General features: G+C 42.3%; 1 protein-coding gene across 1 annotated transcript in view; it reads right to left on the bottom strand.

Annotated features, from left to right (window-relative positions):
* Adcy2 (adenylate cyclase 2) overlaps window positions 1-27,729 on the bottom strand; it is a 381,296-nt gene that overhangs the window by 263,092 nt on the left and 90,475 nt on the right. Inside the window, exon 3 of the mRNA XM_052159930.1 lies at window positions 11,352-11,513. Within this exon, the coding sequence (XP_052015890.1) occupies window positions 11,352-11,513 (162 nt within the window). The remainder of the gene's footprint in view (window positions 1-11,351; window positions 11,514-27,729) is intronic.

The following is a 27,729-nucleotide window of genomic DNA, read 5'->3' as shown; positions in this document are numbered from 1 at the left end:
TAAATGTTAGACCAGCTGGTCTACCTCACAGTCTTGAGGCTGGAAGTTTTTCTCCTAGAGGTAGCCTGAAACGCCAGCTGAAAGAAAATGAGGAATTTGAATTGTAAAGTGATCCAGTTGACAATGCTATTACTGTTTGTCTGGAGAAAGCAGATCAAAGGAGAAAGGCCTACAGACATCAAGAGGTCATGAATGGTGGTAAAAAATGTTCATGGAGACCCATTAGGAGGCCCCCTCTCTCTCCCTCCCTTCTCTGGACCTTTTTCTGCCCCCTCTCTCTCCCTCCCACTCTCCATCTCCCTCCCCTCCCTCTTCCTCTCCCTCCATCCCCCTTTCCCACCTTCTTCCTCTCTCTCCATCTTCCTCTCCCTTCCTCCCCCTATCCCCTACCAATCTTTTTGCATTTGTTAAGGTAGGCAAAGAGCTAAGGGCAATTGTTTAATAGTCTTAGCTAGCTGAAATCATCTGGCAAAAAAATCATTTTACTTTCCCTATGCATGAGAAGTTTATTTACACAAGGGGGAAATACCCACACACCCTGAATTCTGTTAGCTTGGTTTTATTTTCCTGTTACCATACATACTTTCAAAGAAGGTGTCTTCATAAGCTGTGCACCACAGAGCTTAAAATGTTCACTGGTGTTGGAGAACCAGAGAGTCAGAGAGCAGTTTACACCAACCATGAGGGAGAGAAGTGGATCTGCAGATAACTGTATATGGCCACCCATGATGAGGCTCAAAAGTAGATCCCCTAATGTTACACACACTATGTGTGTGCCTATGCGTGCATGCACCCGCCCCCCACCACACACACACTTGAATACCTAGTAGTAGACATACATACATACATACATACATACATACATACATACACTACTAGGTATACATTCAGTATCAAATTTGGGTGGAATAAGATATTTTTAAGATCAAACCACAGAAGTTGCCATTAGAACATCCTTGATTTAGAATGGGTCTTATTACTACAGCCATTGTCCTCATGAGAGACAGAGGAAATGAAGATGTAGAGGTAGAGCATGTGAAAAGGCATAGGTCCATGGAGCCTGAGTCTAGAAACCACTGATCCCCATGGGAAGCAAGGACACTAGCTTGCTTGAGTCTCCAGAGGTGATAGAACCTACCAATGCTTTGCTCTTTGGGTCTGTGGGAGAATAAGCATGAGGTTTTATGGATTTCTAACTTTGAGAACTGGCATTTTGTAGTGATTTGTTGCAGTGGCTCTTGGGAAATGATTCTGTATCTCAGCTGGCAAACATGGGAGAGATGCAGAAAGCAGCCATGCCTGTCCTCAAGACCACACACCAAGATTCCGAGTGTTTAGTCTATCTAAGCAGAATATTATAGGGCTGGGAAGAATGGGGAGAAAACAACCTTCCTCCAGGGTGGTTGGGAGATTCAGTGAGCTTCTTAGAAATAAGAACTCCAGAAAAATGCCAAAGGGGGTCCACTCCACCCCATTGGCAAGTCAGCCTCTATGCATTCAATCTAGCATTGATGCATCTGTGCCTCTTACAGAGGGCTTCCAAAGTCATGCTGTCTGAACCCAGAGGAGTTCAAACCCTTGGGGATTAGCAGACTTCTTGTAAGTGAGGTGTAGACTTGGAGAACCCCAGTCACATGAAGCTTGCCATCTGAGGAAAGCACACTGAAGAATGGATAATCAAAACCAGACTTCAGCTTGGAGGGTCTCACACATGTGAGATCAACCTCCTTCCCTATTCAACATTGACGGTGACTTCATTGCCCAGAGTATTTTTATGTTCCATTTCTCTTAAGTCTGTGAAACCATAAAAACCAAATAAAACTACATTATTACTGCTAATGCTTCTTATTGAGAGCTAAATACTACCCTAACTTGATAGTGGACTGTATATACAGTACCAGACATTATTATCATTGGAATCTGAAATTTTTCATAGGCTTGAACATCCAGCCTTGGAGGTTAGATGACAGAATTACTTTGAGAGGTTGCGATACATTTAGTAGGTTGAGCCTAGCCAGCCAAAACATGTTTCTTGGTACAGGCCTTTAAAAGTTACAGCCAAGCCTTTGATGATGGTGTGCTCTTTACTTCCTGATGCCATACACTCTTCTTACCATGAAAAGCACCATGCCTCCCATTTTCATGATAGACAGAGTCCCTGAAACTCCCTGAAATAACTTTTTTCTGCCAGGTATTGTGATCACAGCATTGCAAGAGCAACCAATACAATAGCGTATGTACTCAGTACCAAGGCCAGCAGCCATATCACTTCATTAGCCATTTCTGTTGATATTATTCGGGTGAGAAGAGAGGCGCATACTACTGGGTAGCTCATGAAACTTACTGGCTGTAGGAAGTTCATAAAACTTATAAGTTCCACACGTCCCCAAAATTGTATGCACCGTAAACAACTGCTAGTGAGAAGAGACTCTTCTAAGATGCAGCTTCCTACAAGTTCCATAAGGAAGTACATTGATGTTATTTTTGTGAGTTATTTTCTATATCTTTTTGGTGATGCAGCTGCTCCTGTAAATAACTCCACATCTATGTTCCTGGAAGTAACCCTAACAAATTCATTGCTTCACAAATCTGGAATTGGGTGGTATTTCTTTGTTTTGTAATCAGAGCCCTATATGGAAGTGATTAGGCATTTTTTTTCTTGTTGCCACCGAAACATACATACAATATTCTAAACCAGAGGTTTGGGTTTACTAGCAGTTCACTAGCACCAAGATGGAAGGAGAGGAAAAGAAGTATATAATAGGGTGGAAGGAGAATTTGAACTATAGTACAGAGATGTGATTCAGAAAAATCCACGAATGCTCTGGGGCTGAAGAGAAGCTCCATCATGGGGTCAACACTGAATGAATAAATATACCCTTAACATATCCAGTCTGAGAGATGTGTCACCCTCAGAAGAGCAATATGGTCCTGGACATAAGGTCTCTGTAGGCATTACACTGTCCCTGTGGGGGCTGACCAATGGAAGCCAACATATGGAAACTTCTTCAAGTGTTAGCAGCCCATACTTTCTGTGGGAGAAGTTGGGTGTATCACCTGCATATCTACCACACACAGAAGTGAGATCTAAGCTCAGATCCTTCCTGAGATCAAGAAGCTTTTTCTGCCCATCTCCCATGCTTCCCGTCATATCAAAATATTAATGGATGTCAGAGAGGAATTTCAGCAGTGGTAAACCCAAGCCTTAACTCTGTCCATCAAGATCTCTTCTCTCAGGAGATTTGAAGTGGAGAATCAGTGTTCTCATGCTCTGATGACTCCCTCTGTCACTGGCCTACAAGACTGCTGCATATATTGGGAAATGTTGTATATCTACCAATAACCTGTTATCAGTAATCCTTGATGCTTTAAGTGCTATGTGCCTGGTTCAGTTAAGTTTCTTTTATTCATTTCCTTGTTTCATCATTTCTGCTGCCTTTGGAATGACTGATTTGACTGTTCACTCTGTCCTTCACTGAATAAAATGGGGTGAATGTATCCCTACAAAATGATCAATCAGGGACAAGGTCTACCCCCTCCTCCTCCTGCTTCTTACTTTTGTTCTTCCTTTTCTTCTTGTTCTTCTTGTTCTTGTTCTTCTTCTTGTTGTTGTTGTTCTTGTCCTTCTTGTTCTTGTTGTTCTTGTTCTTCTTGTTCTTGTTCTTTTTCTTCTTCTTCTTCTTCTTCTTCTTCTTCTTCTTCTTCTTCTTCTTCTTCTTCTTCTTCTTCTTCTTCTTCTTCTTCTTCTTCCTCCTCCTCCTCCTCCCCTCCTCATCCCCTCCTCCTCCTCCTCCTCCCCTTCCCCTCCTTCTCCTCCCCCTCCTCCTCCTCCTCTTCTTCTTCTCATTGTTGTTCTTTTTGTTCTTGTTCTTCTTGTTCATGTTCTTCTTGTTCTTCTTCTCCTCCACCTTCTTATTCTTGTTCTTGTTCTTCTTGTTCTTGTTCTTCTTGTTCTCCTTCTCCTTCCTTCTCCTCCTTTTCCTCCTCCTCCTCCTCCTCCTCCTTCTTCTTAATTGTCCCCATTTCTTTAGATCATTAGGCTCAGCCACAATTCTGTCTTTCCAAACTATCCCCAAGAGTCATACACTACCCTAGAGATGAAACCTCAGGGCCATTGAAGCTTTCAGTTTTCTTACCAAGGACAAATGATTAATACATATAGCAGAAGCTTCATTCTCTTTTCAGGTTCACAGGAGAAGGGGAGAAATGTATGAGCCCTTACTGACAAATCTCATCTTCTTATTCCCTTCTGTGTGTTTCAAAGAGTAATGACCAAGGTTTTAGTGAATATCATGAATCAGAGTACACCACAAACTACATTCCCCTAATTTAAAGCAAACCTTTGGAATTATCAGAGCTGAAGATATTTATACAAGTCAAACCAAAGACACATTAATTAGTTGAGATGGGAGGAAAATCACTCCAGACTTGACAATTAAAATGCCAGTGAAAGGTGCAGAGCAAACTCTGATGGATCTGTCAGTGTAATGTGTGTGCAGAGAATCATTATGTTAAAGATCACAGTCCAGACCCTAAAACCAGTAACAAGATAGACATGGTTCACAAATTATAATCTTGATTTATTTTTCAGGAAATCCAACTTTCATGCACCCTTTATCAAGACTTTAAGAATGGGACAGTGTTCTGTTCAACACACCTCAACACACACACACACACACACACACACACACACACACACACACACACGATACATAAAGACTACAGAACAAGCCTAGACCTCACTCTAAAACAGGCTGCTAACTGCAACCATGAAATCTGCTCTCAAACTCGTGTATTTTCACTCTAGAAGTTGCTGAACCATTTCTCATGTGATTTTTATGTCCTGAGGTCAGAGTTACTGTCGCTCACTTCTTCTGTCTCCCCCATGGGCCAAGGTGGAACTTGTCTTCAGTCAGAGCAGTGGCATGAGGTTTGAGTAGGGAGGGGGAGGGGAGGGAAGAGAAGGAGATTTGCTCTCCCATTTGTTCTCAGCTTTATTCACATCATGACCTACTTTTTCACAGGACACACCTATTTTCTCTTCTTCCCTATTCCAATCCCCCTTTCCTTCCAAAACCAAATGTCTTCAGATCATATAAGCAACCGTTTACTAAAACAAGGTATGAATTAAACTTAATCCATATGTCTGTGATATAAAGAGTAATTTGTCCTTGTAGAAAAATAATATTTGGTACTTCTTTGAAAACAAACAGGAGGACATAGATCCAAATTCCTGGCAATTAGTCTCCTCCACACCAGAAACTGGGCAGCTGGTAACCTGCTGTTTTTCCTTTGAGCTGCTCAGATTAGACCTCAAATGCAATTTAATTCCAGACGCCAATAGACACTTCCTGAATTACACTTCATCTCAGTTACACAACAAATCCACATTGCTATTGATTCCAGACTCGCCACAGACAATTGTCCACATTAGATGCAGTGAAAATGCTCCACGTTTTCACAACTTAAATATATTAAAGCTTCCACAGTGTCAAAGAATCCTGTACCAATTTCCCTGACATCTGAGTAATCCTGTTAGCCAACCAATAAGCGGTCCTTAGCTCATCTTCTTTCATAAATATGGATTCTCATATAACTGACTTACTTAAATAAATCTATATTCAAATTTCCCCCCTCTCCCAAGGGAAAATAAGAGATGTATGAAATGAAAATTTAGAATGGGCTGTGAATACCAAGGAAGTAAAGATTCAATAAGAGTGACTAAAATTCAAATACAAAATGTGGCCATGGTGCATAGATAGGGATGCCTGAAAATTTCTTGAAGTTGGTTAGGTATTATGGAAACTGTCATGAGGACCTCTAAGAGTGGAGAAAATCGAAGCCAGGTAAGACATGCATTTAAGATGCTGGAGTGCTCAGTAGCACAAGTTTCAGGCTGGACAAAGCCTACCAAGTGTTGGCCACTGCCCTTGGCTGTGAGGCGAGACTCCAGTCTTCCTTCTTTCATTGGCTGCATTCCTGTCCACTTCTCAGGCTCAGGCAGGATGCAGCCAGCATAACAGGGGAACAGCTGTCCCATCTTGCCTTTGCTGACTACATTTGCCTAGTTTGGTGTAAAGGTAAGCAAAAATGATCCGTTGCTTTCAGGTTTTAGAAATTGTAACCAAACACCTATTATCCAACAAGTAAAAGTAAACTTGTTTTCTAGTTAATTGTGAGATGCTAAAAGTTTATGGTAGTTATACTAAAATGACCATATAAAAATGAGAGACTTTTTATATGGACAATATAAAAACTTTTGCTCAGGTTCCTGATGTTTTTTAGTTTCTTCCTGTCATTATTAAGGAAGTCTAGAATGTGGCCATAATCGCAGGTTCCATTAAAATTCATGAAAAAAAAGAAAAAAAATGAAACAGTAGGAAAAGAAAGAGACAATAACTATAAGAACATATTCACAAGTAGAATGAATTAGTGACCAATTGAAACTCATCTCTTTCTCCCCCACAAAGAGTGACGCATTTGAAATTTGTTCCTTATTTGTCCTGCCTCTTCTCCTATCCGTCCTTACTTCTTTCTTCTCTCCTAGATACTGCAGTCACAGTGGCAGCCTCACATGGATAGATACTCAGATCCTGCAGAGTAAACAGGTTTTCAGAGTGGAAGCTTGACAGGGTGGTGTCTGATGTGTGAAATTGGTTTTACACGGAGATTAAGAATCATAGAAGCCATTATTTTTGCAACTATAGGTCAAAAAACACACATGCATGCCGCATGACTTTGACCAGCCAAGCTACTAAGCTGGCTTCATGGTCCCACTGCTGTGTCTTTCCCATCATGGTGGACCACATCTCCATTGGGACTGTAAGCCAAAACAATTGGGACTGTAAGCCAAATCTTCTAATTTGATTTTAAAGGATATTTTATTACAGGAATGGAAAATTATCTTAATCGTAGTATATATAACATATTTTAATAGTAGTATTAATGAATGCGGCTGTCAGTAGGTGTGCCCCACATTGGTATGATGCTGACATCCCAATAGCAAAACCAAACAAAACCAAAAAGTCCCCAATCCTCGATGTTACTTCTAAACCTTCTCCACTACAAAGAAGCAGAGGTTAGAGTCTGTAACTCAGGTGCCCGAGTGCTGACCGAGTGCAATCAAACCGTTTCCTGTGGTATACACCTCTAATGCCAACACTTAGGAAGCAGGAGGATGTGAAGTTCAAGGTCATTCTCAGCTGTGGAGAGTTCAAGGCCAACCTGGAATACATGAAACCCCATCTCGGTAAAGAAAATAAATTAACGAATAAATAACTAAGTAAAGAAGTAGAGATCCTTAATTTTAGATGTAGCTAAGGGCCAAAAATGATGAGCCTGAATCTTCTTATTCTAGAAGACAGAAAAGTTCCGAGAACAGGAGGGTATTTATTCCCAGAAGGCTAAAAATATTGAGCCTGGAGATGCTCCTGCAATAGATATGCACCTATCAAATAAAATCAGAGATATAGTACTGTGTGTATGTAAATAATAAGAGAAGTCAAGAGCTGGAAGATAGGATGCATGGGTCACCTTAAAGTTTCATTGCTACAAAGCAATTGTCAACTAAGATGCACTCACTAAGGTCACAGTGGCCAAGCTCAGTGGGCTCACACTGAGTAGAGCCACAATACAGATTTCTTAGTATGAATATGGGCTAAACAGATTTTGTCCTCGGCTAATGGCTTAGTTCAGAGATTCTCGACCTTCACAATGCTGTGGCCCTTTAATTCACTTCCCCATGTTAAGGTGACCCCCCCAGCCATAAAGTTATTTCCTTGCTACTTAATAACTGTACTTTTGCTACCGTTATGAATTGTAATGTAAACATCTGTTTCCCAGTGGTCTTAGACAACACCTGTAAAATGGCCATTCCTGACCCACGTGTTGAGCACCTCTGGCTTAAAGGCAGAGCAGTACTATCTAGGACACAAAACCTTTCTTTACACTTGATCAGTACCCTACATTTTACATAGTACTTTTTTGAACATGACACCATGGTGATCTAACCAGCAGATGTACAGCATTCTAATTTATAAGCACTGTGCATCAGAAGAATTCAAGGAAGTGTTTTCATTCACCCACAATCCAAAGGTGATTTTAGCTTATATTTCCAGCAGTGGTCAAGGATAACAATGTGCATCCTTCATACTTTACACACGAACCCATCTTTTAAAAACACATTTCCATTAACCTATTTATTTGTTCACTTTACATCTCAATTGCAGCCCCTTCCCAGTCCCCTTCTCCAATTGCCCCACCCTCCGTGCTCCCTCCCCTTCACCTCTGAGAAAGGGGAGGCTCCCTGGGTACCATTCTGGCACCTCATATCACTGCAGAACCAAGTAGATCCTCTCCCATTGAGGCCAGACATGGCAGCCCAGTTAGGGGAACAGGATACACAGGCAGGCAACAGAGTCAGGGTATGCCCCCACTTCAGATGTTCGGGGACCTGCATGAAGATCAAGCTTCACATGAGCTACATATATGCAGCAAGACTAGGTCCAGCCCATGCATGCCCTTTGGTTGGTGATTCAGTCTCTGGGAGCCCTTAAGGGCTGACTGCATCTTGTGGAGTCTCTAGCCCTCTGGGTTCCTCAATCCTTCCCCAACTCTCCCATAAGACTTCCTTAGTTCCATCTAATGTTTGGCTCTATACACTGCACCAACCCCCCTTTTGAATCATCACTGCATTCTCACTCTTTGGCTCTTGAAATCACAGAATTATTGAAGACATCAGAAATGGACCATTGGGTCATTTTTCTTACCAATGTTATCTTTATATGAAATATTACAGCATGAAGCACTCTTAAAATCATTTATACAATCCCACAATCATCTTACCTCTGGCTGCAAGCCAGCACACTTTCCCATTAGTTTTGGGAAAAGAGTAAAAAAGATCTATACTAATCCTTTTCCAATTTCTTTCACTAATAAAGATAACAATGCATCAAAAAGCCCAATTCAATACAAAATGCAATGATCTAAAACACACCTACTTTTTCATAAAGCATTGCCTTTCCCTGTTTACATAATTGCTTTATTGCTATAAAGCAACTAAAGCCTCCGTCCCAAGATGTAATACTTCATTTCCTCATGAAGGAAGCAGAGAAATGGTAAGTATCCCAGTATGTACTCAGTGGAAACGTCCACAACACAGCTGTCACAAAACTGACCTGATGCCAGTGTGAGGATGAAGACATCTCTCCCACAGTTGAATCCAGAATGTAAAGGGGCTTAATGGATTCCCTTCTTGCTACTGCACACAACTACCCACCAAGGAAGCTGAGCTTCCTGGTGCTAACAGTCAGCATGGTGTGACTGTTGATAGGAGAAAATGGAAATCTCTCATGGGGTGCAAAGGGCAGCATGAAACGCAGAGCAGCGGGCAAACCTGGCTGGAACCTGAACACAGGAGTTTCTGGGACTTTTTCAGGCTCCCATAGGATCATCTTTGCCTTGAATGCCATGGGAGTTGCATGGAGTTAGAGTTTTGAGAAAGTAGGACTATGTGGGTTAAAGGGCACAAATAATGAGAGGAACAGGTTTTATGTCTCACATACAACATGTGTTGTGACAGGTATTTAAACTGGTCTTATAAATAATCATTGCACAATGTGTTTGCACATCAGTTCATTACACTGTGCAGCTTGAATGTATGTAGTATTTTATTATTTTTATGACAGTCTTAGTCAGGGTTTCTATTCCTGCACAAAAAATCATGACCAAGAAGCAAGTTGGGGAAGAAAGGGTTTATTCAGCTTACATTTCCACATTGCTGTTCATCATCAAAGGAAGTCAGGACTAGAACTCATCCAGGGCAGGAACCTGGAGGCAGGAGCTGATGCAGAGGCCATGGACGGGTGCTGCTTATTGGATTGTTTCCTCTGGCATGCTCAGCTTGGTTTGTTCTAGAACCCGGGACTACCAGCCCAAAGATGGCACTATCCACAATGGGCTGAGCCTTCCCATCGCTGATCACTAATTGAGAAAATGCCTTACAGATGAATCTCATGGAGGCATTTCCTTAAGGGAGGCTCCATCCTCTGTGATAACCCCAGCTTGTGTCAGGTTGACACACAAAACCAGCCAGTACAACATCTGACACTCTAAAGTGCTGTACTTCACTTTCATCCATTTGAATAAGCGCTGGCTGGCCTCTGTGCGTCAGGTGCTACATTCCCGGTGCACTGGGTAGAGCTGGAGACTATCACCTTTGCTCTCGCTGTGCACAGAAGGTGCTGTTATACCTTGAGGTTCATAATGACCTCAAACACTCTTGTACTGAAGGATGGGTTTCAAAACAGCAGAGCACTGGTGAATGTGTAAAGAGAGCTCCACCTTCATGAACGGGCTGAACCAGATTGGTTCAAGGGTCCCACAGGGGCATGCCTTTGAAGATATATTTGTCCCCCTGACCCTTCCTCACTGTCTCTTCCTGACTGCTAGGAAGTTAGTCACCTGCATTCACCCCATGAACACCTACCTGGTTTCTCTCCCTCCACAGAAGCCATGTTGGCCATATCACAAACTCCTCTTTTTGTAGTCATGATGCAGTTCAGCCCTAAGAGGAATGCCCAGTATCCCAAGGCTCTGGTTCAATTCCATCACAACCCCCAAATTAAATTACCCCTCTTATTGGCACAGTGCTTATCACACTGAAACTTGCATCCTTACTACATTTTATACTGTGGACATATTTGTTGTGAGTACCTCAAGAGAGCAAAACAAAACATACATTTTTATCATTAAAAAAAATAAAGGACACTGTTAGGAAGAACTCCAAATCACCAACCCTCATGTTTATGGATACGCATAATAGGGAATCAAACAGCTTTTAAAATGCTTTTAACTAATTAAGTAGAACGGCTTCTTGAAATATCACTTATGAGCAACACACAAATTCGCTGCTGTAGCATTTTAAAGAACTCTGCTTTTTAATGCCCATGGATCTGCCAGAAGACTGAGAAATCGGAGTGTTTGTTTTTCAATACTCAGGAAAGAGAGATGTTGGGGGGGGATGATTTATACTTCTAATTATATGATGTTTCATATTAAAAGTAAGAGTCCTAAAATTTAAAATCTATAATAAGATTCCAATGTATACCTTTGCTGCCAAAATTATATCACTATTCAGCAAAATGGAATATATGCACCCAATTATCCTGTGAACATTTTCTCATTGATGCTAATGGCTAAGTGACTTTTGACCCTACTGGTGGAGGAGGATAAGGCTCAGCTGCCCTTGTAGACCATGACAAGGAGCAGTCAACAAACCCACCCTGGCAGCTCCGAGCGATGCTAAGAAGAACTGTGAAGGAGCGGCGGTTCCCATACAGAAGGACACTTACCTGCCAGAACAGATGCTCCTTGGCCCCCGGTGTGGCTGACAGGTAGACGCTCAGCACGATGGTATGCGATGAAGAGGTGAGGACACTGGCAATGATGGCGTCTCGCATGTTGAAGGGAAGCATGGTATACACCACAAAGATGATGAAGAGGAAGAATGACACCTGTGGAGGGAAGAAAAAAAACATGGAGCGTCAGAAAATCCCGGTTTCCGTTACCATCAAAGGAGACAGAAAACAACACGCTCGTTTGAGAAGCACCATCCCCAAACGGAACAAGCACCCTGAACTACAACAGGGAGTTATGTCTAGGCCTAGTGCGGGAAACACAGGGCATGGAAATGTAAGGACCCAAGGCTGAATTCCTGGAACCACATAAATCTGGATGTGGTAGTCACAGACTCCTATGCACAAGACAGGAAGTGGACACTTGGAAAGCACTCAAAAGCTTGCAGGGCAGCTAACCTGGCGTGGGTCGTGGAAATAAACGCTTAGACCCTGTGTCATGATGGAAGGTGAAAACCAACACCTGATGTTGTTCTCTGTCCTCCATATTTGTTGTAGCACATGCACAGATATGCATATACACAGATTAAAAGGGGGAAGAGGGAGAAAAAAGTAGCTTGGCATTGTGATAGGGAAATGGTTCCGTGTGTGGGACTTCAAATTTTAGCAAACAAGCTACTGTGTACACAAGACTGAGCTCAGGGGCACTTGTGTGCAAGTGCAAAGCCAGTATCACATCCCCGAGGCTTTAGTCATTGCTTCTGAGTTAGCAAAGGTCGATACACGGGCCTTGAGTGTAGATGATCCAGCTCTTGTGGAACAGGTTAGTGCTCCCTGGCAAAGAGGTTAAACGTAGAATGACGCTTTGATCTTATGGTTTCACTCCTTAGCACCATATTTGGAATATATGCATGAACATTTAGTCACAGGATTGCAAATCAATTAAAGGATGGGGATGCAGATATCCTCCAGAGGGTGGACATCACCAGAATATGATTGATGAATATAAAAGATTAAAGCTTCGACAAGTGATACAATGTGGAAGACCCTCAAAGGCTCCACGTCCTATGGTTCTCCTTATATAAACTATGTGTAATTAGTAAATCCAGAGACAGGAAGCAGATGCTGATGACCTTGTTGGCAAGGTCTGTGAACAGGCCTGTGGGGCAGAAGAAGAACAGAGATTGCGTAGCCATTATAGACTTCCCTCGGGTGATGGGAAGGCATTTGAGTTCAACAGAAATGTCCATTGCCCAACATTGAGAATGTACTGAATGTTTCTGTATTCTTGATCATAAAATGGCTAACTTATATTTTATGAATTTCACTTTTATAAAAACAATCAATAGGAAACCACTTAGAGAAACTTTGAGAATGGCGATTAAAATGATTACTAGGTAATAAAACGAGAACATTCTCATTGCCAATGAGACAGAGATGGAGGAGCAAGAGAGAGAATGTAAGCATATCGTAACTGTAGCAAGAGACCCTGAGGTCACAGGCCTCAGGGGAGAGAGGGGCATGTGACCACAGTATCCTACACCACTTGAAGAGGACACAGAGACCCAGTCAGCTGGATGGACATTGATAGATCACCACAGCTGTTCTGGTGTATGTTTTCTATGAGTTTCCAAGTGTGACAAGACCACCAGGCTCTGCTGCCTACAGACTCAAGACAAGGCAGCCCAGAGAGTGGCAGGCTTCCTCTTCTCTTGCGCATTCTGCACATTTATAACATAAACGTCTTGTCTACCTCCACACTGTGGTTCCAGGATGGCACCTTACAAGCTGTCTTTGTATTACTGTCACACTTGCAAGACTACACAGAAAACGAGAGGTTTACAGTCTAAAAATAACTGTGAATTCCTGAAGCATGTCCTTTTATTTTCTTCAGGACATTCTAAGCAAGACATCCATTCATTCCTTCAAAAAAAAAGGCCCGGGTTCCTCTGAGGGGGTAGCATCTCCTGGAGAGTGAGGAGAGGAGGCTCGATCACAGCTCTGAGCCATTACAACTGAGGGGAAGAGTCTGTCATGCATGCCAGCTGTCTTCATGGCTGAGAGAAGGGCCACCCTTCCCACCCAGCTCCACTCTGAAGAGACAGTGAAATGGCCTCGAAATCATCTTCTCTATTTGCTGCAAGTTCTGTCATCGTGGAGTGACAGCCAAGGAGAAAGCCATCGTGGGTGGGTAAAGTGACCAGAAGTCCTCGGGAAGCCTGAGTTTGGTGTGGGCCATCTGCTTCAAGCCCCCGCTTCCTCCCCTTCAAGCTATATTTATATGGGCTGTCAGGATAAAAAATGTGGGTGAGCAGATTAACATAGCCATACTTTTTCTAGCAAATATTTTTTCTTTTGCCTCTTCAAAATAAAAGACTATAGAGATTTGTTTTTCTTTTCAGCAAAGCATTAGCAGTCAGCGTGACATACATTCCGTTATGTGGATGAAGCCCAGAAGTGCTTTCAGGAGCACTTTGTGCAGTGGGCAATGATCTGTCCAGACAGAACAGGATTGCCTCCCTCATGAAGCCTTCCTGAGGTCAGAATACGAAGAAAATGTTCAGGGAAGCAATCACCATCTTTCAAGTCAATCACTAACCTTTGCAAGCATTTACTGAGGACAAACCTAGCGCTTTTAAGTTTCTAAAGTTGAGGTAAGCAATTGCATCAAATCAAACTCAGGGTTCCAGTGATGGTGCTTCAAGAGCTCAGGCAGAGACCCTGTTTTGCACCCTCCAGTATGACTTGGCCAATGAAAGTCAAGTTCAAGTCTTCTTGGAGGAATTGTTTTTACACCTTATTAATCTGAAAAGGTTTTCAGATCATTAGGTCTATTTTCTAACTCCAAAAAACACCATATGTAAATGGATCTGGCACATCTGAAAAACATGTTGGGTAAAATGCTCCAGAAACTTCTCTTTCAGTCTCTAGGGTTTCCATGTTACCATGGGGACATGAGATTCCTCTTAGCTGTACACTTCTCTCTGTGTGGGACAAGAGGCTGAAAATAAAAGGAAGACCACTGTTCTCAAGACTGTAGGGAAGACAGGTAATGAAGTATCTGACGTGGTCATGCTCATGTCAGCAAAGGGGCCACAGGTACACGTTCTCACCGAACCTCTGCAAGACACACACATCTTCCTACACATTGACCTGACCCTCGATTTCCACACCTTTCTAGCCCTTGGAGCTTTTCTCTTTGTTCACTGCCCTGCTGCTCTTGAAGCCACCTCAGTTTACCTGGTGATGGCCCAGTTTCCAATCACTGAGGCACACACCACCAAAGCTTATCCTTAGCCTCGTTCTCTTCCGGCTTTGAATTCCCCTCATGCTCCAGTCCTGGTATCTGTCCATTGTTTTGCCTTACATCCATGACACTGTCTCGGGGCCTTTCCACCTGGCTCTTGCTCCTGTAGCTTATATAACCCACTGCCTCCCTCTTCTGACATCTGCCGGCAGAGTGAATCCTTTCTTATCTGTATCCACTCAATTCCTGCCTCTATGTTTCGTTTCAGGATATCCAGTTCAACTTCCAGTCTCCATTTCCTTCTCAGTGAGGGGGAAGTCTCATAAGTATCTAGGAAGCATCATTACAATTGATGTGGCCTCTCTGGGTAGAAAAAAAAATCAATGTCTTGTCACCTTTTCCCCTGGCAGTCATGAAGTGACAGTGAACTCCTCTAGTCTATTACAGGAAGTGAGGGTAGAAGGGTCTTAGGTGACCCATAGTGGCATAGTTATGCAGGCAGCTGACACACAGACTTCCAAGTCAATAAGCAGAGATAAGCTGTTCTAAACCCATACCAATGCCCTATACACCCCTCTGTCACATGAATGTTATATTTATAAAAGTGGATTATTTTTATATGCACTGCTGATCAGTTTGCCTTTTAAAAATGAATATTTTTGTGGCACAAGTCTATAGACATGAATATATTACTCTGACTAGTTCATAGCATCCTATAGCAATATGCACATTGACGTTTATGGTGTGTTTCCCTAGGTGCTGATCATTCCTGGACGAGTATCCATGAAATGACTTTAATAGGTGCTCTCTGATCTACCTTGCTTCAAAACCCTATTTTCCCTTATCAAGATAATACTGCAAAGCGTGTGCTTCTGAGTGTAAAGATCTAAGGCTTTTCTTTCTTAGATGGCTTTCTCTTGTCTGCCCTAAAAACTCTGCATGGCATGACAGGCTCGTTTTCACACACACATATCTAGTCCTTGTCAACAACTTCACTTACCATGTTTACAGTCCTTATTTGTATATTTATGCCCCCCCCCCCAATGCACAGTGAAGGATAACGATATTTTAAGAGCAGCCTTGATTTACCAAGAGCCAAGACTGCAGTGCTCAGGGCAGCACCTGACGTGGGAGATGCTTCATAAATTTTGTTGTCTTTATAAAAAGTCTATTATTTGTATTAGTGTGACACAGGCTCATCCTCCTCAAAAGCACCTCACAAAATGCATTTCTAAAACAGCTCACTGTCCTTTTTGGTATAATTAGCTTCGCCATTAACTATAAACATGTTGATTTCTGAATTCACATTTTTTCTATTTAATGGATCAATTACATGAAAAAAACAAAAAACAAAACCCTCAGCTCTCTATTAGACAGACACTGGCCAGATTCCCATAGCAGGCAGCAGCAGTAAATCAGGGAGCAGCCCCTGTTCATAGGGATGGACTGGAGTCATGAAGCCACTGTTAATCAACAAAGGCCTAGGCGTTGTGCAGTCAGCCTGACAGGTGAGATTTTGGGGGAAGCCTAAACACTTTGGAATTTCTAGAAGTCAGCCCAGAGGTGCTGTCACTTTCAAGTTCATGACAATACATTTTGCTTGTAGGATACACCAGCTAAGGAGAAACAATCTCATTCTGCCTAATGCTTTGTGCTCCTAGCAATACGAACTTGCAAACAAGAATCTTTATAAAAAAGATAGGAGTATGTTCTGTGTGAACAGAAGGGGCTAATTCTTCCTTCTGTGGATTAAGACTGACTCTTACTGGTCTGAAGAGATCTGGACTTGGAAGATTAGAAGCATTGCTTACTCAACTACTTACTTAGAGTCATGTGCTAAGTGTATCAGTTTCTTTTATCTGTCATAACAAATTACCACATGTTCAGTGACTCAAAATGTCAACAAAAAAGTTACCTTCATTGTTGAAAATCAAAAAGTTTAAAATGTAGGTGCCGGCAGGGCTGGGTTCTTCCAGGGAGATTATGGGATGAGCTACTGAGTATGCGGTCATCTGTCCTTACCGCACTGGACAACGTAAGCATGCACTTGAGAAGCTGTTCTAATCTCAGTGGCAGAATTCCAGGTATCTTTCCTGTTATCTATGGGTATCTTTATCTGGCACCTGCTCTATGCATCTTTGCAACATTTTTAAAGAGACTAATTGCTGGGTTTAGGATATAATATAACCCCAGTGTGATCTCTCAACTTGATCACATACAAAGAATACACTTCCAAATTAGGTGTGAGTCACAGACACTGAGGGTAGGAATTTCAATTCAACCCGGGCTATCAATTTCTACAGAACAAACCAGTACTAAGATTTCATTGTCTCTACTTTATATTTCCCTTTTCATTCCCAAATCAGACATTGAAGCCATGTCTATGATACCAAATTTTTTTACATTGAAGAAAACAAGTTGATGTGGTTCAGTATCTCATAAAAACTTGTATAATGAGGTTTGATTTTCCCCAGGTATCTAGCAGTGGACCTCAGGCAACGACTGAATCATGACTGACAATCTGTAGATAAGTTCCAAGAAGAACAATTGGGAGTCTAGCCTTATTTGAAGTTCCCTGGGAAGTATAACTTAAGAGAATATCTCTGCCTCCTTTCTCTCTTTGCTCAGCATTACCATCAGGAGAACTTCCTCCTCGACCAGTTCTCCTCCTTGCCAGGATGTTCAGCTTCCTATAAGGTCCCGAGCAATGCAGACAGTTGACCAGAGACTGAACTTTGGAAACTAGGATCGAATATATAACACTCCACCCCCAAAGCTGATTTGCCCCAGCCATTTTGTTACAACCATGGAACAATCACTACTATACAAGCTAACAGTATTATTAGGCCTCTGCTGCAAAGCTTACAAGTTATAGAATAAAACTTAATATTTCGTTCAGGATTCAACGATATGAAAAAGTTTCACTACACTCCAATATTATCTGGTAAAAGAAATGGAGGTTTTATAAAAATGAAGTCATGCCTCAACACTTACTGAAGCTTTGCTGACCGTCCGCTCTCTCTGTGGTGTGTGAACTCCCTAATATGCATGATAGTCTCAAACAGTTCTGAATGCAATGGAGTTCTCAGAGAAATCATCAGAGAAAGGTTAATATGTTATATGAGTAATGTTATAGGAAAAATCCCATTGATTTTTATAACCAGAAATATAGATACTGAAATCATAATTCATCTAGATTCTCTGAGAAATTAGAAATAGCAGAGTATCTTGATTTCCTCTCTTTTTGATTTATTATTTTATTTTATGTGTATTAGTGTTTTGTCTACACTCATCGCATGTCTGATGCCTCCAGAGGCTAGAAGAGGGTAGTGGATGCTATGGTGATTTGAATGACATTGGCCCCAGAGGATCATAAATTTGAACACTTGGTCCTCAGCAGGTGTAACCGTTTAGGAAGGATTGGGCTGTGTTGTCTTGTTGGAGGGGGTGCCTTGTCACTGGGAATAAAAAGCCCACACCAATCTGGGTTAGCTCCCTCTGTCTCCTGCTTCTGGACTGATCTCTCAGCTGCTGCTCCAGTGCGGTGCCTGCGTGCCTGTTTACCTGCTGTTATACTCCCTGACCTGGTGGTTATGGACCCACCTTCTGAAACTATTAACCCCCAATAAACACATTCTTCCACAAATTGCCTTGGTCACTTTGTTTTACCACAGCAATAGAGCAGTCACTAAGATTCACTGGGACTGTAATTATGAATAGTTGTAAGCTAGCTACCATATGTGCTGGGCATCGGACTTGGGTTCTCTACAAGAATATCATCTTAACTGCTGATCTAGCTCTCCAACCACCCCTGATTATGAAAGAGAGAAATTTTTGAGCCCAAAACTGTAGGAATTATGCCATTCTAAGTAAAATATCAGATATAACTCTCTACCTCATTGCTGTCAGAAATTCCAAGTATAAAAATATAAAAAAAAACCATTTAGCACAATTTCCCCCAAAGTAAAGGTAGAAGAATTATTTAAAGCAAGATATGCAAATGACCAATAGATGTTTTCAATGAAGTTCCATCTCACTGATCCTAAGTGAAATATGAATAAAAAGTAGAAAGGGATACCATTTTATACCTAGTGGCTATGATCAAATGATGATTGCTAGGAATGTATATTAATTAGTACAATAATTATGGAAATGTTATAGTGATTTCTACAAAAACCAGAGACAGAATAGCTGTGTTAATTAATTTTATCATGTTTATGGCCAAATATTGACATAAACAACGTCAGAGGAGAGGGGATTCTTCCAGAAGCATCAGACCATTGTGGAGGGAGGAAGGAGTGTAGAGTTCACACCACAGCTGCAAAAAGGCAGAGAGGCCAGGGAGAGGAATGGCAGGAGGGCCCAGGCCCAGTCTTATCCCAAGAGCTTCCCCACAATGACCCACTTCTTTCAATAAAGCCTACTTCCTGTTTTTTTGTTTAACCACCTCACAGTAATGCCACTTCTGAAACCATCAAGGGCTTAATCCATCAATTCATTTTTTAGGCTGTAAAAACGTGTGGTATCTATTCTGACTGGAAGCTCGGCCTGTGAAGAGAAAACTCAGGCCTGGATCCCCATGCCTGACCTAAACCCCAGAGCTAGAGAAGTCATGAGCTCTAGAGGAGCACTTATGTCAATGACTTGGCTAAGTGACTGTAATCTCATCTTCATACCCACAGGTACACCACAACCCTCATTAGAAAATCTTCCATTTGAGGTGAATGGCAGTTAGTGCAGAGACTCACAACTTGTCAAAGGAATGAAAACAAGTGATGGTGGACTGCCCAGCCCTAAATGAAACACCTGACACACACACCCATTTCTCAAAGCTTGGGGGACTCTGGAAGACAAGGCCAAGAGACTGTAAGACTCAGAGAGAAGGACCACTGTGGAACACTGCCTTCTCACAGAGACAGAGGACCACTATGGAGCACCGCCTTCTCACAGAGACAGAGGACCACTGTAGATCACTGCCTTCTCACAGAGACAGAGGACCACTATGGAGCACCGCCTTCTCACAGAGACAGAGGACCACTATGGAGCACCCCTTCTCACAGAGGCAGAGGACCACTGTAGATCACTGCCTTCTCACAGAGACAGAGGACCACTATGGAGCACCGCCTTCTCACAGAGACAGAGGACCACTATGGAGCACCCCTTCTCACAGAGGCAGAGGGCCACTGTGGAGGACCCCCTTTTCACAGAGTCAGAGGACCATTAAGGTGCACCCCCTACTCACAGAGGCAGAGGACCACTATGGAGCACCACCTTCTCACAGAGGCAGAGGACCACTATGGAGCACTGCCTTCTTACAGAGGCAGAGGGCCACTGTGGAGGACCCCCTTTTCACAGAGTCAGAGGACTACTGTGGAGCACCACCTTCTCACATAGGCAGAGGACTACTGTGGAGCACACCCTTCTCACAGAGTCAGAGGACCATTAAGGAGCACCCCCTTCTCACAGAGTCAAAGGACCACTGTGGAGCATCCCCTTCTCACAGAGACAGAGGACCACTATGGAGCACTGTCTTCTCACAGAGGCAGAGAACCACTATGGAGCACCGTCTTCTCACAGAGGCAGAGGACCACTGTGGAGCACCCCCTTCTCACAGAGTCAGAGGACCACTGTGGAGCACTGCCTTTTTACAGAGACAGAGGGCCACTATGAAGCACCCCTTTCTCATACAGTCTCTTTTGCACTGAAAGTTCTTTCCTTAAATGAGCTTAGTTTTTCAGGATGTTCATGTGAGAGCAGGCAGCACTTCCCCTTCTATGCCTGACTCATTCCCTTCATGTAACATCCTGACACTCATCTGCCTTGTCCCAAATGGCAGATTTTCTTCTTTTCTATGTATGTATATTACATTTTCCCTTAAGACAGAGTCTCCCTCTGTAGCACAGTCTGGCTTTTCACTCTCTATGAAGCCCAGGATAGCTCTGAACAGAGGATACTCCTGCCTCAGCCTCCTGTTTGTGAAGGAACTCCAGGCATGAGCCAGCACCGCCAGTTCTCTTGCTGTTTTCTTTACCTGGCATTTTCTTTGTTCGCTCTGTGACTGATGGCACTCCAAGCTGATCCACCTTACTCATGAGCCTGTAAAGAGGAGTCCTGACATCTCTTCTGGGTCCTGGCTTCTTGTTCTCTGTGTGTGAGCTCAAGCATGGGTTTGTTAAATTATATATCATTTGATTTTATTCCCATATAAGGGATTCTTCTATGGTTATTTTCGGTATTGGAATTTCACTCCCTTATACGAGTAATACAAAATGAAAACCCCAGAGACATATTGATGACTAGATAGTATGAGGTTCTATTTCTCTCATACCTTAGACTAGATGTTCAGAACTCTTTTCAACACCAACCCTACAGAATCTGAAAACATTACCTTAAATGTTACATTATGAATCAAATGAATATATTATCCTTCTTAATAGATATCCTAGGCTTCAAAACGGTAATGATGATGAACTCATGAATCACTGGGTGCACTCCATGATTCTCCTTAAAACCCTATGCAGTGTGAGAGAGGCCGATGACGGCGTCGAATGACAAACAATTTAAGCTCCCTGTGCCTTTTAAATGTGAAACAGGTAGGAGGTGGATCATAGATTCTCAAAATGCTTTATAAAATAGAAGGGTGGGAGAGGCAGCTTTGCCAGGCACTGGGTGCCTACGTGAGTGAGTTATCTCCAGCCTCCTTCGAACAACCGTGTCCCTCTATTCTTATTCTATGGGCTGGAATCAAAGTCAGCACTAGACAAGCATCCTACCACTGAGCTACACCGCAGCCCCATATTACACATTCCTCTGCTGTATTTACATTACCTTCAAACCCCAAGAGTCATTCCATCAACCATGAAGATGCTATCTGATGGTATGTGAGCATCCCTCAAAAGGCGCATATATGAGACATATTCCAAAGCCTGTGTGACCATTGGAAGGTGTTGAGACATGCAGTGATTGGGACTAAGTTGAAGGAGGTTATATCCCTGGACTGTGCCACTGCAAGGGATTTGGGGAGCCTGAGTTCTTCCCTGATCCCCTTTGCTTCTCTGTCACTGTAGGGCAAGTGCTTGCTCCATCTCCCAGCCCCCTGCAAAATGTGCTGCATTATCTCAGGCCGAGGAAGGCCAGGGACCACAGATGGAGACCTCTGAAGCCAGGAGCTAACTGGAGTCTTCCCCTCCCCACACACAGCAGTGGAACTCCCTGCCAACACCTAGTATACAATGTTTCTGATCTTTTGATTCTAAAAAGGGTTTCAATTGAGACAGATTCCAAATAAAGCCATGTGCTGCAAATAGTTTAGGCCTTAGCTTCTATTACTGTCCCTTTCCTTTAGGGAGCAGGAAAGGAAAGGACAGTCCTCAAAACTTACATAAATAAGATGCTAATTTGTCCTGCATATTAGAGATTTCCCCAATTTAGTCTCTGTCACTCAGAATTTTTAAATTTTCTTTTTAAATATGGTTTTAATTAAAATTGAATTCATTATTTTCTCCCTTCCCATTCCTTCCTCAAGCTCCTCCCATTCTCCCATTCTCAAGTTGGTAACTTCTCTCTCTCTCTCTCTCTCTCTCTCTCTCTCTCTCTCTCTCTCTCTCTCTCTCTCTCCCCTACACACACATTACTGAGTCCCTTTGATGGTAGTGTGTATGTGGTTTCATGGCCGACCATTCTTCATTGGACATCCAATGAAGGGTCTTATCTCTAGGAGAGGCTAATTTTCCTTCTCCCAGTGTTCTTAAAACCCTTGAACTCTTCAGTGAATGCCAAGTTACAGGTTATTTCCCATAACTCTTCTATCACTTCATTCTTCTAACTTTTGTTTGCTTTTGTGTGTGTGTGAAAATGTGTGCACATGCTTATGGAAGCACGTGTGTTGGTACATGTGTACATGTATGTGAATGCATGTGATAGTCAGAGGCCCATGCCTGCTATCTTCCTCAGTCATTAATCACACCATGTTTTGAGTCAGGTCTCTCCCACTGAGCCTGGAGCATATTAGTTTGGCCAGGGGAGCTAGTCATCAAGCATCAGAGAGTTGTGGATGCTGAACCTGGGTCCTCTGGACGAGCAAACAGTGCTCTTATGCACAGAACCATCTCTCTAACCTCCATTTTTCATTTTTTTATCTATTATTTTAATGACTTAAATTTTTAAGGCAGTAGATAACTCTACTCTCTGATCTTAAATTTCTGTAGAAGTGTCTGCATTGCCCCTTTGTTCCTCCCTGGTCTTCACTGTGTGTACCCCAAGATCATCCCAGTATATGCGCCAAGGCAGCACTGGTCAAGGCTGCCCATGCAGAACCCCACCCTCCAGGGTGGCATGTGATAACCTCACAGCAGATACACTGTACCATAAGTTTAGCAGTTTCGGCTGTGACTGCATTAGCTTCACTTTCATTATTGCTCAGATTTAAATCAGAAAGATTTTTATGAACCTAATGTTCAAAGAAAATAGAGACAGCACTTGGGAGCCAATGAATGCAGCAGTACTGTTCAAGCCGCGCTGGCTCAGAAACCATTAACATAGAAATGCTTGAGAATCCTCTACTCTAATCACTCAACTGAATAGCGCAGTGGCACACTGATCAATCAATTGAATAGCGCAGTGGCACACTGATCAATCAATTGAATAGCGTGGCAGCACACTGGCTATGCTTAAATGGTCATTTGGGCCATGGTACCTCATTCTTGTGTCCTTATCTCCTCATTCCAGCATCAGCTCCTCCACCTCACCCGTGAGGGAACTGCCCTGCAGGGCTGCTGCTGTGTCTAGGCCTAGTTCATCCCAGCACACCATTTGCATATGCGGAGGATTTTACATGTTAAATCATGGCCTATACATGAAAACGCCAAGGAATTGTTTGCACACTTTGAGTGGGTTAACCAGCTTTACACATTCAGAATATGTAATCTTACTTTATTTTTCTCTGTCCTTGGACATGCCTCCACTTATTCAGACAAACACTGTATGGAGCCCTTGGCATCAGGCTGGGCTGAATTTGTGACTAATTGGTACCGTCACAGAGAAGTGTTGTCTTCTCTCTATGGATGTTTAGGAAAATGTTATTGTAGGAGATAATTTGACAAAGTGATGATCTCAATCTGCATAATACCTGGGGTTGGGGAAGAAACTGTGTCTTAGAAAAATCACATTGAAATACATCACTGAAAAAGTCAAGGGAGGAAAAGTAACTCTTGCAAAAAAAAAAAAAGAGACAAAACAAAATGTTATGCAAAGGGATTTTTTATTTATATGCACTGTTTTGGTGCTTATGAATATTCATGTCAACATTCTTTTGAAACACTATATTTACTTAATCTGAAAGGCCAGTGCTTCATATGAGAAAAATCACGCTGAGAAAATGAGTGAATTATTCATCTAAAAGCAAATATTGCTTTGGGATTCCAGTTTAGACTGTGTCTCCAGCACCCCGTAATCAGCACAGGCCAGAGGGGTACAAAGGGGTGCATTCCACAGTGCCATCTCTCCTACCAAGCTCTGCACCTCTTGGTTTGCTTCTTCCTTTAATTCCAAACAAGGACAATCTCAGCAGACAGAATGTGTCCATATCCCTGAGCTGTAAGACAGACTATTTTAGCATTGACTGGGTGAAGCGTTAGTGAATGACACAGCTGCCTCCTACTCAGCACTGGGCTCCATCCAATCAGAATTCTGGGGAGGTGCCCGGACTGCTGTGCTCTCTCCTCAGGGGAAGCTGGCAGCCTTCAGAGCGTGCACATCATACCAAGGCATCTGGAGCTCACCTCACACACAACCCACAACTGACAACTCCCATGTTTAGATTAAAACTTGCCATTCACATAGGAGGGCGTCTCTCTATTCAGTATTCTATGCTTTTGTTTTCACAATTTACATTTGCCATTTTTATGACATGTACAATATCATTTAAAGAAAGGAAGTTTGAAGATCAGCAGCATAAAAGTATGTAACAAATGGCTTACTTCCATGGGCACAACTCTGCTTTAGACTCACTTCCCGGAGCAGACAGCACCACATTTACCCTGGCTAAATAATGCAGATTATTAGCTAAATATTTATAAGCATATATTAATTTCTGTTTGCAAAAGCAGTTCATTCCAGAGGGCAGTATGGGCTAAACAAAACAGGAAGATTTCATACTCAGTATTTTGGAAAGTTCATTTCTTTGAAAATACATTTTTTAAAAAAAGTTCAATAGAACCAGCACCATTTGTTGAAAAGGCTATCTTTTTTCCATTGGATGTTTTCAGTCCCTTTGTCGAGGATCAAGTGGCCATAGGTGTGTGGGTTCATTTCTGGATCTTCAATCCTGTTCCATTGTTCCGCCTGCCTGTCACTGTACCAATACCATGCAGTTTTTAACACTATTGCTTGGTAATATTGCTTGAGGTCAGGGATACTGATTCCCCCAGAATTTCTTTTGTTGTTGAGAAGAGTTTTAGCTATCCTGGCTTTTTTGTTATTCCAGATGAATTTGAGAATTGCTCTTTCTAACTCTATGAAGAATTGAGTTGGGATTTTGATGGGTATTGCATTGAATCTGTATATTGCTTTTGGCAAAATGGCCATTTTAACTATATTAATTTTGCCGATCCATGAGCATGGGAGGTTTTTTCCATTTTTTGAGGTCTTCTTCAATTTCCTTCTTCAGAATCTTGAAGTTCTTGTCATACAGATCTTTCACATGTTTGGTAAGAGTCACCCCAAAGTACTTTATACTGTTTGTGGCCATTGTGAAGGATGTCAGTTCCCTAATTTCTTTCTCAGCCTGCTTATCCTTTGAGTATAGGAAGGCTACTGATTTGCTTGAGTTGATTTTATAACCAGCTAAATATGACCATTATTTCAACATAGCATTTTACTTCAAATGAATACACTTTCACTTTAATTCTAACGAATACGTTATCTCTATTAGTGGGTATCATTTAATATGTAACTCTAAGACCGACATCATCAAAGACTTGGCTTAGATTTTTATTATCTTTACTTTTTCTTATAGATTGCTCATTAGTCCATTTACTTTTGGACCAATGTCCTTATGAGTCCACATCTTCTTGTGTAACCTTCTACTCTCTGCTAATAAAAGTGGGCGTTTTATTTAGGGTCACTATTGCAGTGATAAAATGCCATGACCAAAAATAGCTTGTGGAGAACCCTTGTTCCTTGGGGTTTCCCTTTTTTTCTTATATGGAAACATCCTCTCAGTTATTAACATTTGGGTTCAGCAAAGGAGTCTCTGCCTCATTTCTTTTAAAATATTTTTAACTAAGTATTTTTAATGATGCATTTTTGAATTCATCTTTAAAGCGACAGAATGAAAAGAAAAGCAAAGGTAACAGATACACACACCGATCATGCCCTTCTCCTGTTAGCACCTTACGCTAGCAGGTGCACCTGTCATGCGTCAAGAGCTGATATGTCATCGCTAATTAATGCTCACGCTTCGCTCAGAGTCCCCTCTCACCTGGAGTCCTTTTCTGTCATAGAACACTGCTCAGTCCTCACACGCCCTTGAGCCCTCCAGCTTAGCTATTTTTGAGCTTGACAGTATAAAAAACATGACAGAATGTTCTTCCACTGAAATTTGTCTGAGGCATTCCTCATGACTTTGTACCTTGGGGAGGAAGACCCTGTTGAAGTTGTCCTGGTGCTGTTTTGTTCTGGTGTTGATTCTGCTTCCTCAAGAGAGGCTGCCCCAAGGAGGAGTGGATCACCTATTCAAGTAATTTTATGTGAACCTTCTCCCCATTCTAACTGGTTAAATAAAGGGGAGAGCCTGTGTCTGGGCAGAGGAAGGGAAAGGTGAGGCTGGAGATCTTAGTGAGGGAGGAAGGAAGATGGAGCAGAACCACATGGCCTGGAGAAGCCAAAAGTAGCAAGAGAATAGATTAGTATGGTTGTAGATCTACCCAATCTAGCATACAGCTTATAAGTATAATAACTGAGCTGTGTGTTTTTTATGCAAGTTTATTGGGGTGGGAGATTTACTGCAACAGTGCCCCTGCGGAAGAGGGCTCCTGACAGATTCTATCACACCAGGAGCTGTCGGTGTGACCTACACTGCTATTAGTGACCTTGGGTGACGGATGAGTGACAGCAGGCAGGATGCTGTCCCAGCTTCCTCTTTTCTCAGTTTCCACTCTGCAGTCCTCAGCGAGAGGATGTCTGTGCAGCACGCCAGAGGAATTCGAAGCCAGCTCTCCTTCCATTAAAACAGGGATTTATATAAGCCATCCAGAATTCTACCACAGACGCAATTTGACCATCTCCAAATACTTATGAAGACACGTATATAATTGTGTAGCCTTATGAGTTAGCCCTTTATGGTGTGGATTATAATACAACACTACCTTGTTTATTTGGGTATTCAAAATCTCCCAGATTTGATTTTTCTCATGGTGCAAGTGAGTGCTTAGAAACAAAGAAACCAAATAGCATCTTACAGAAACAGCCATGCCAAAGGGATACCACCACACAATAACAGTTCATAATGCCTGCTCTGTCAGTCCTTTAAGTACCTTGTCTTCATCTCTTATGACAATCAAAGTTGGGTTTTCTTTTGTGATCCAACAGAAAGAGTTATTATCTTTATTTATTATTACAAATAGACTAGGTCCCTTCATATCTATCTCACATATTTCTATTTGTGTGTGTCTGTGCTTGTATGTGTTTGTATGTGTTGGTATGGGTGCAGCTAGGAGCTGAAGCCAGATATTTGGGTCTTCCTCAACCAGTTCCCACTTTAATTTTATTATTTATTAGATATTTTATTTCTTTACATTTCAAATGTAATCCCCTTTCCTGATTTCCCCTCTGAAAACACCCTATTCCATCCCTCCTCCCCCTGCTCACCAACCCGCCCACTCCTGCTTCCCTGTCCTGGCATGAAGATAGCATCTTCTCTCCCTGAGATGGAGGCTCATAGGTTTTGTTAGACTGCGCTTCTAGTGAGCTTCAAGGAAGTCCTAGTCTCTGTCTCTACCATGCCTGGTCATAAGTTCTGGGATGAAACTCCAGGGTGTGTGCTCTTATAGAAGCACTTTACCCAATGTATGATCTTACCAGCACCATTTAAATTCACTGACATGACTAAAACATTACAGTTTATCCGAC

The sequence above is a fragment of the Apodemus sylvaticus genome, chromosome 16, assembly GCF_947179515.1.
Source record: "Apodemus sylvaticus chromosome 16, mApoSyl1.1, whole genome shotgun sequence".
NCBI classification, from domain to species: domain Eukaryota; kingdom Metazoa; phylum Chordata; class Mammalia; order Rodentia; family Muridae; genus Apodemus; species Apodemus sylvaticus.
The sequence above is the reverse complement of the archived record's forward strand: the minus strand, read 5'-3'. Positions and strand labels throughout refer to the sequence as shown.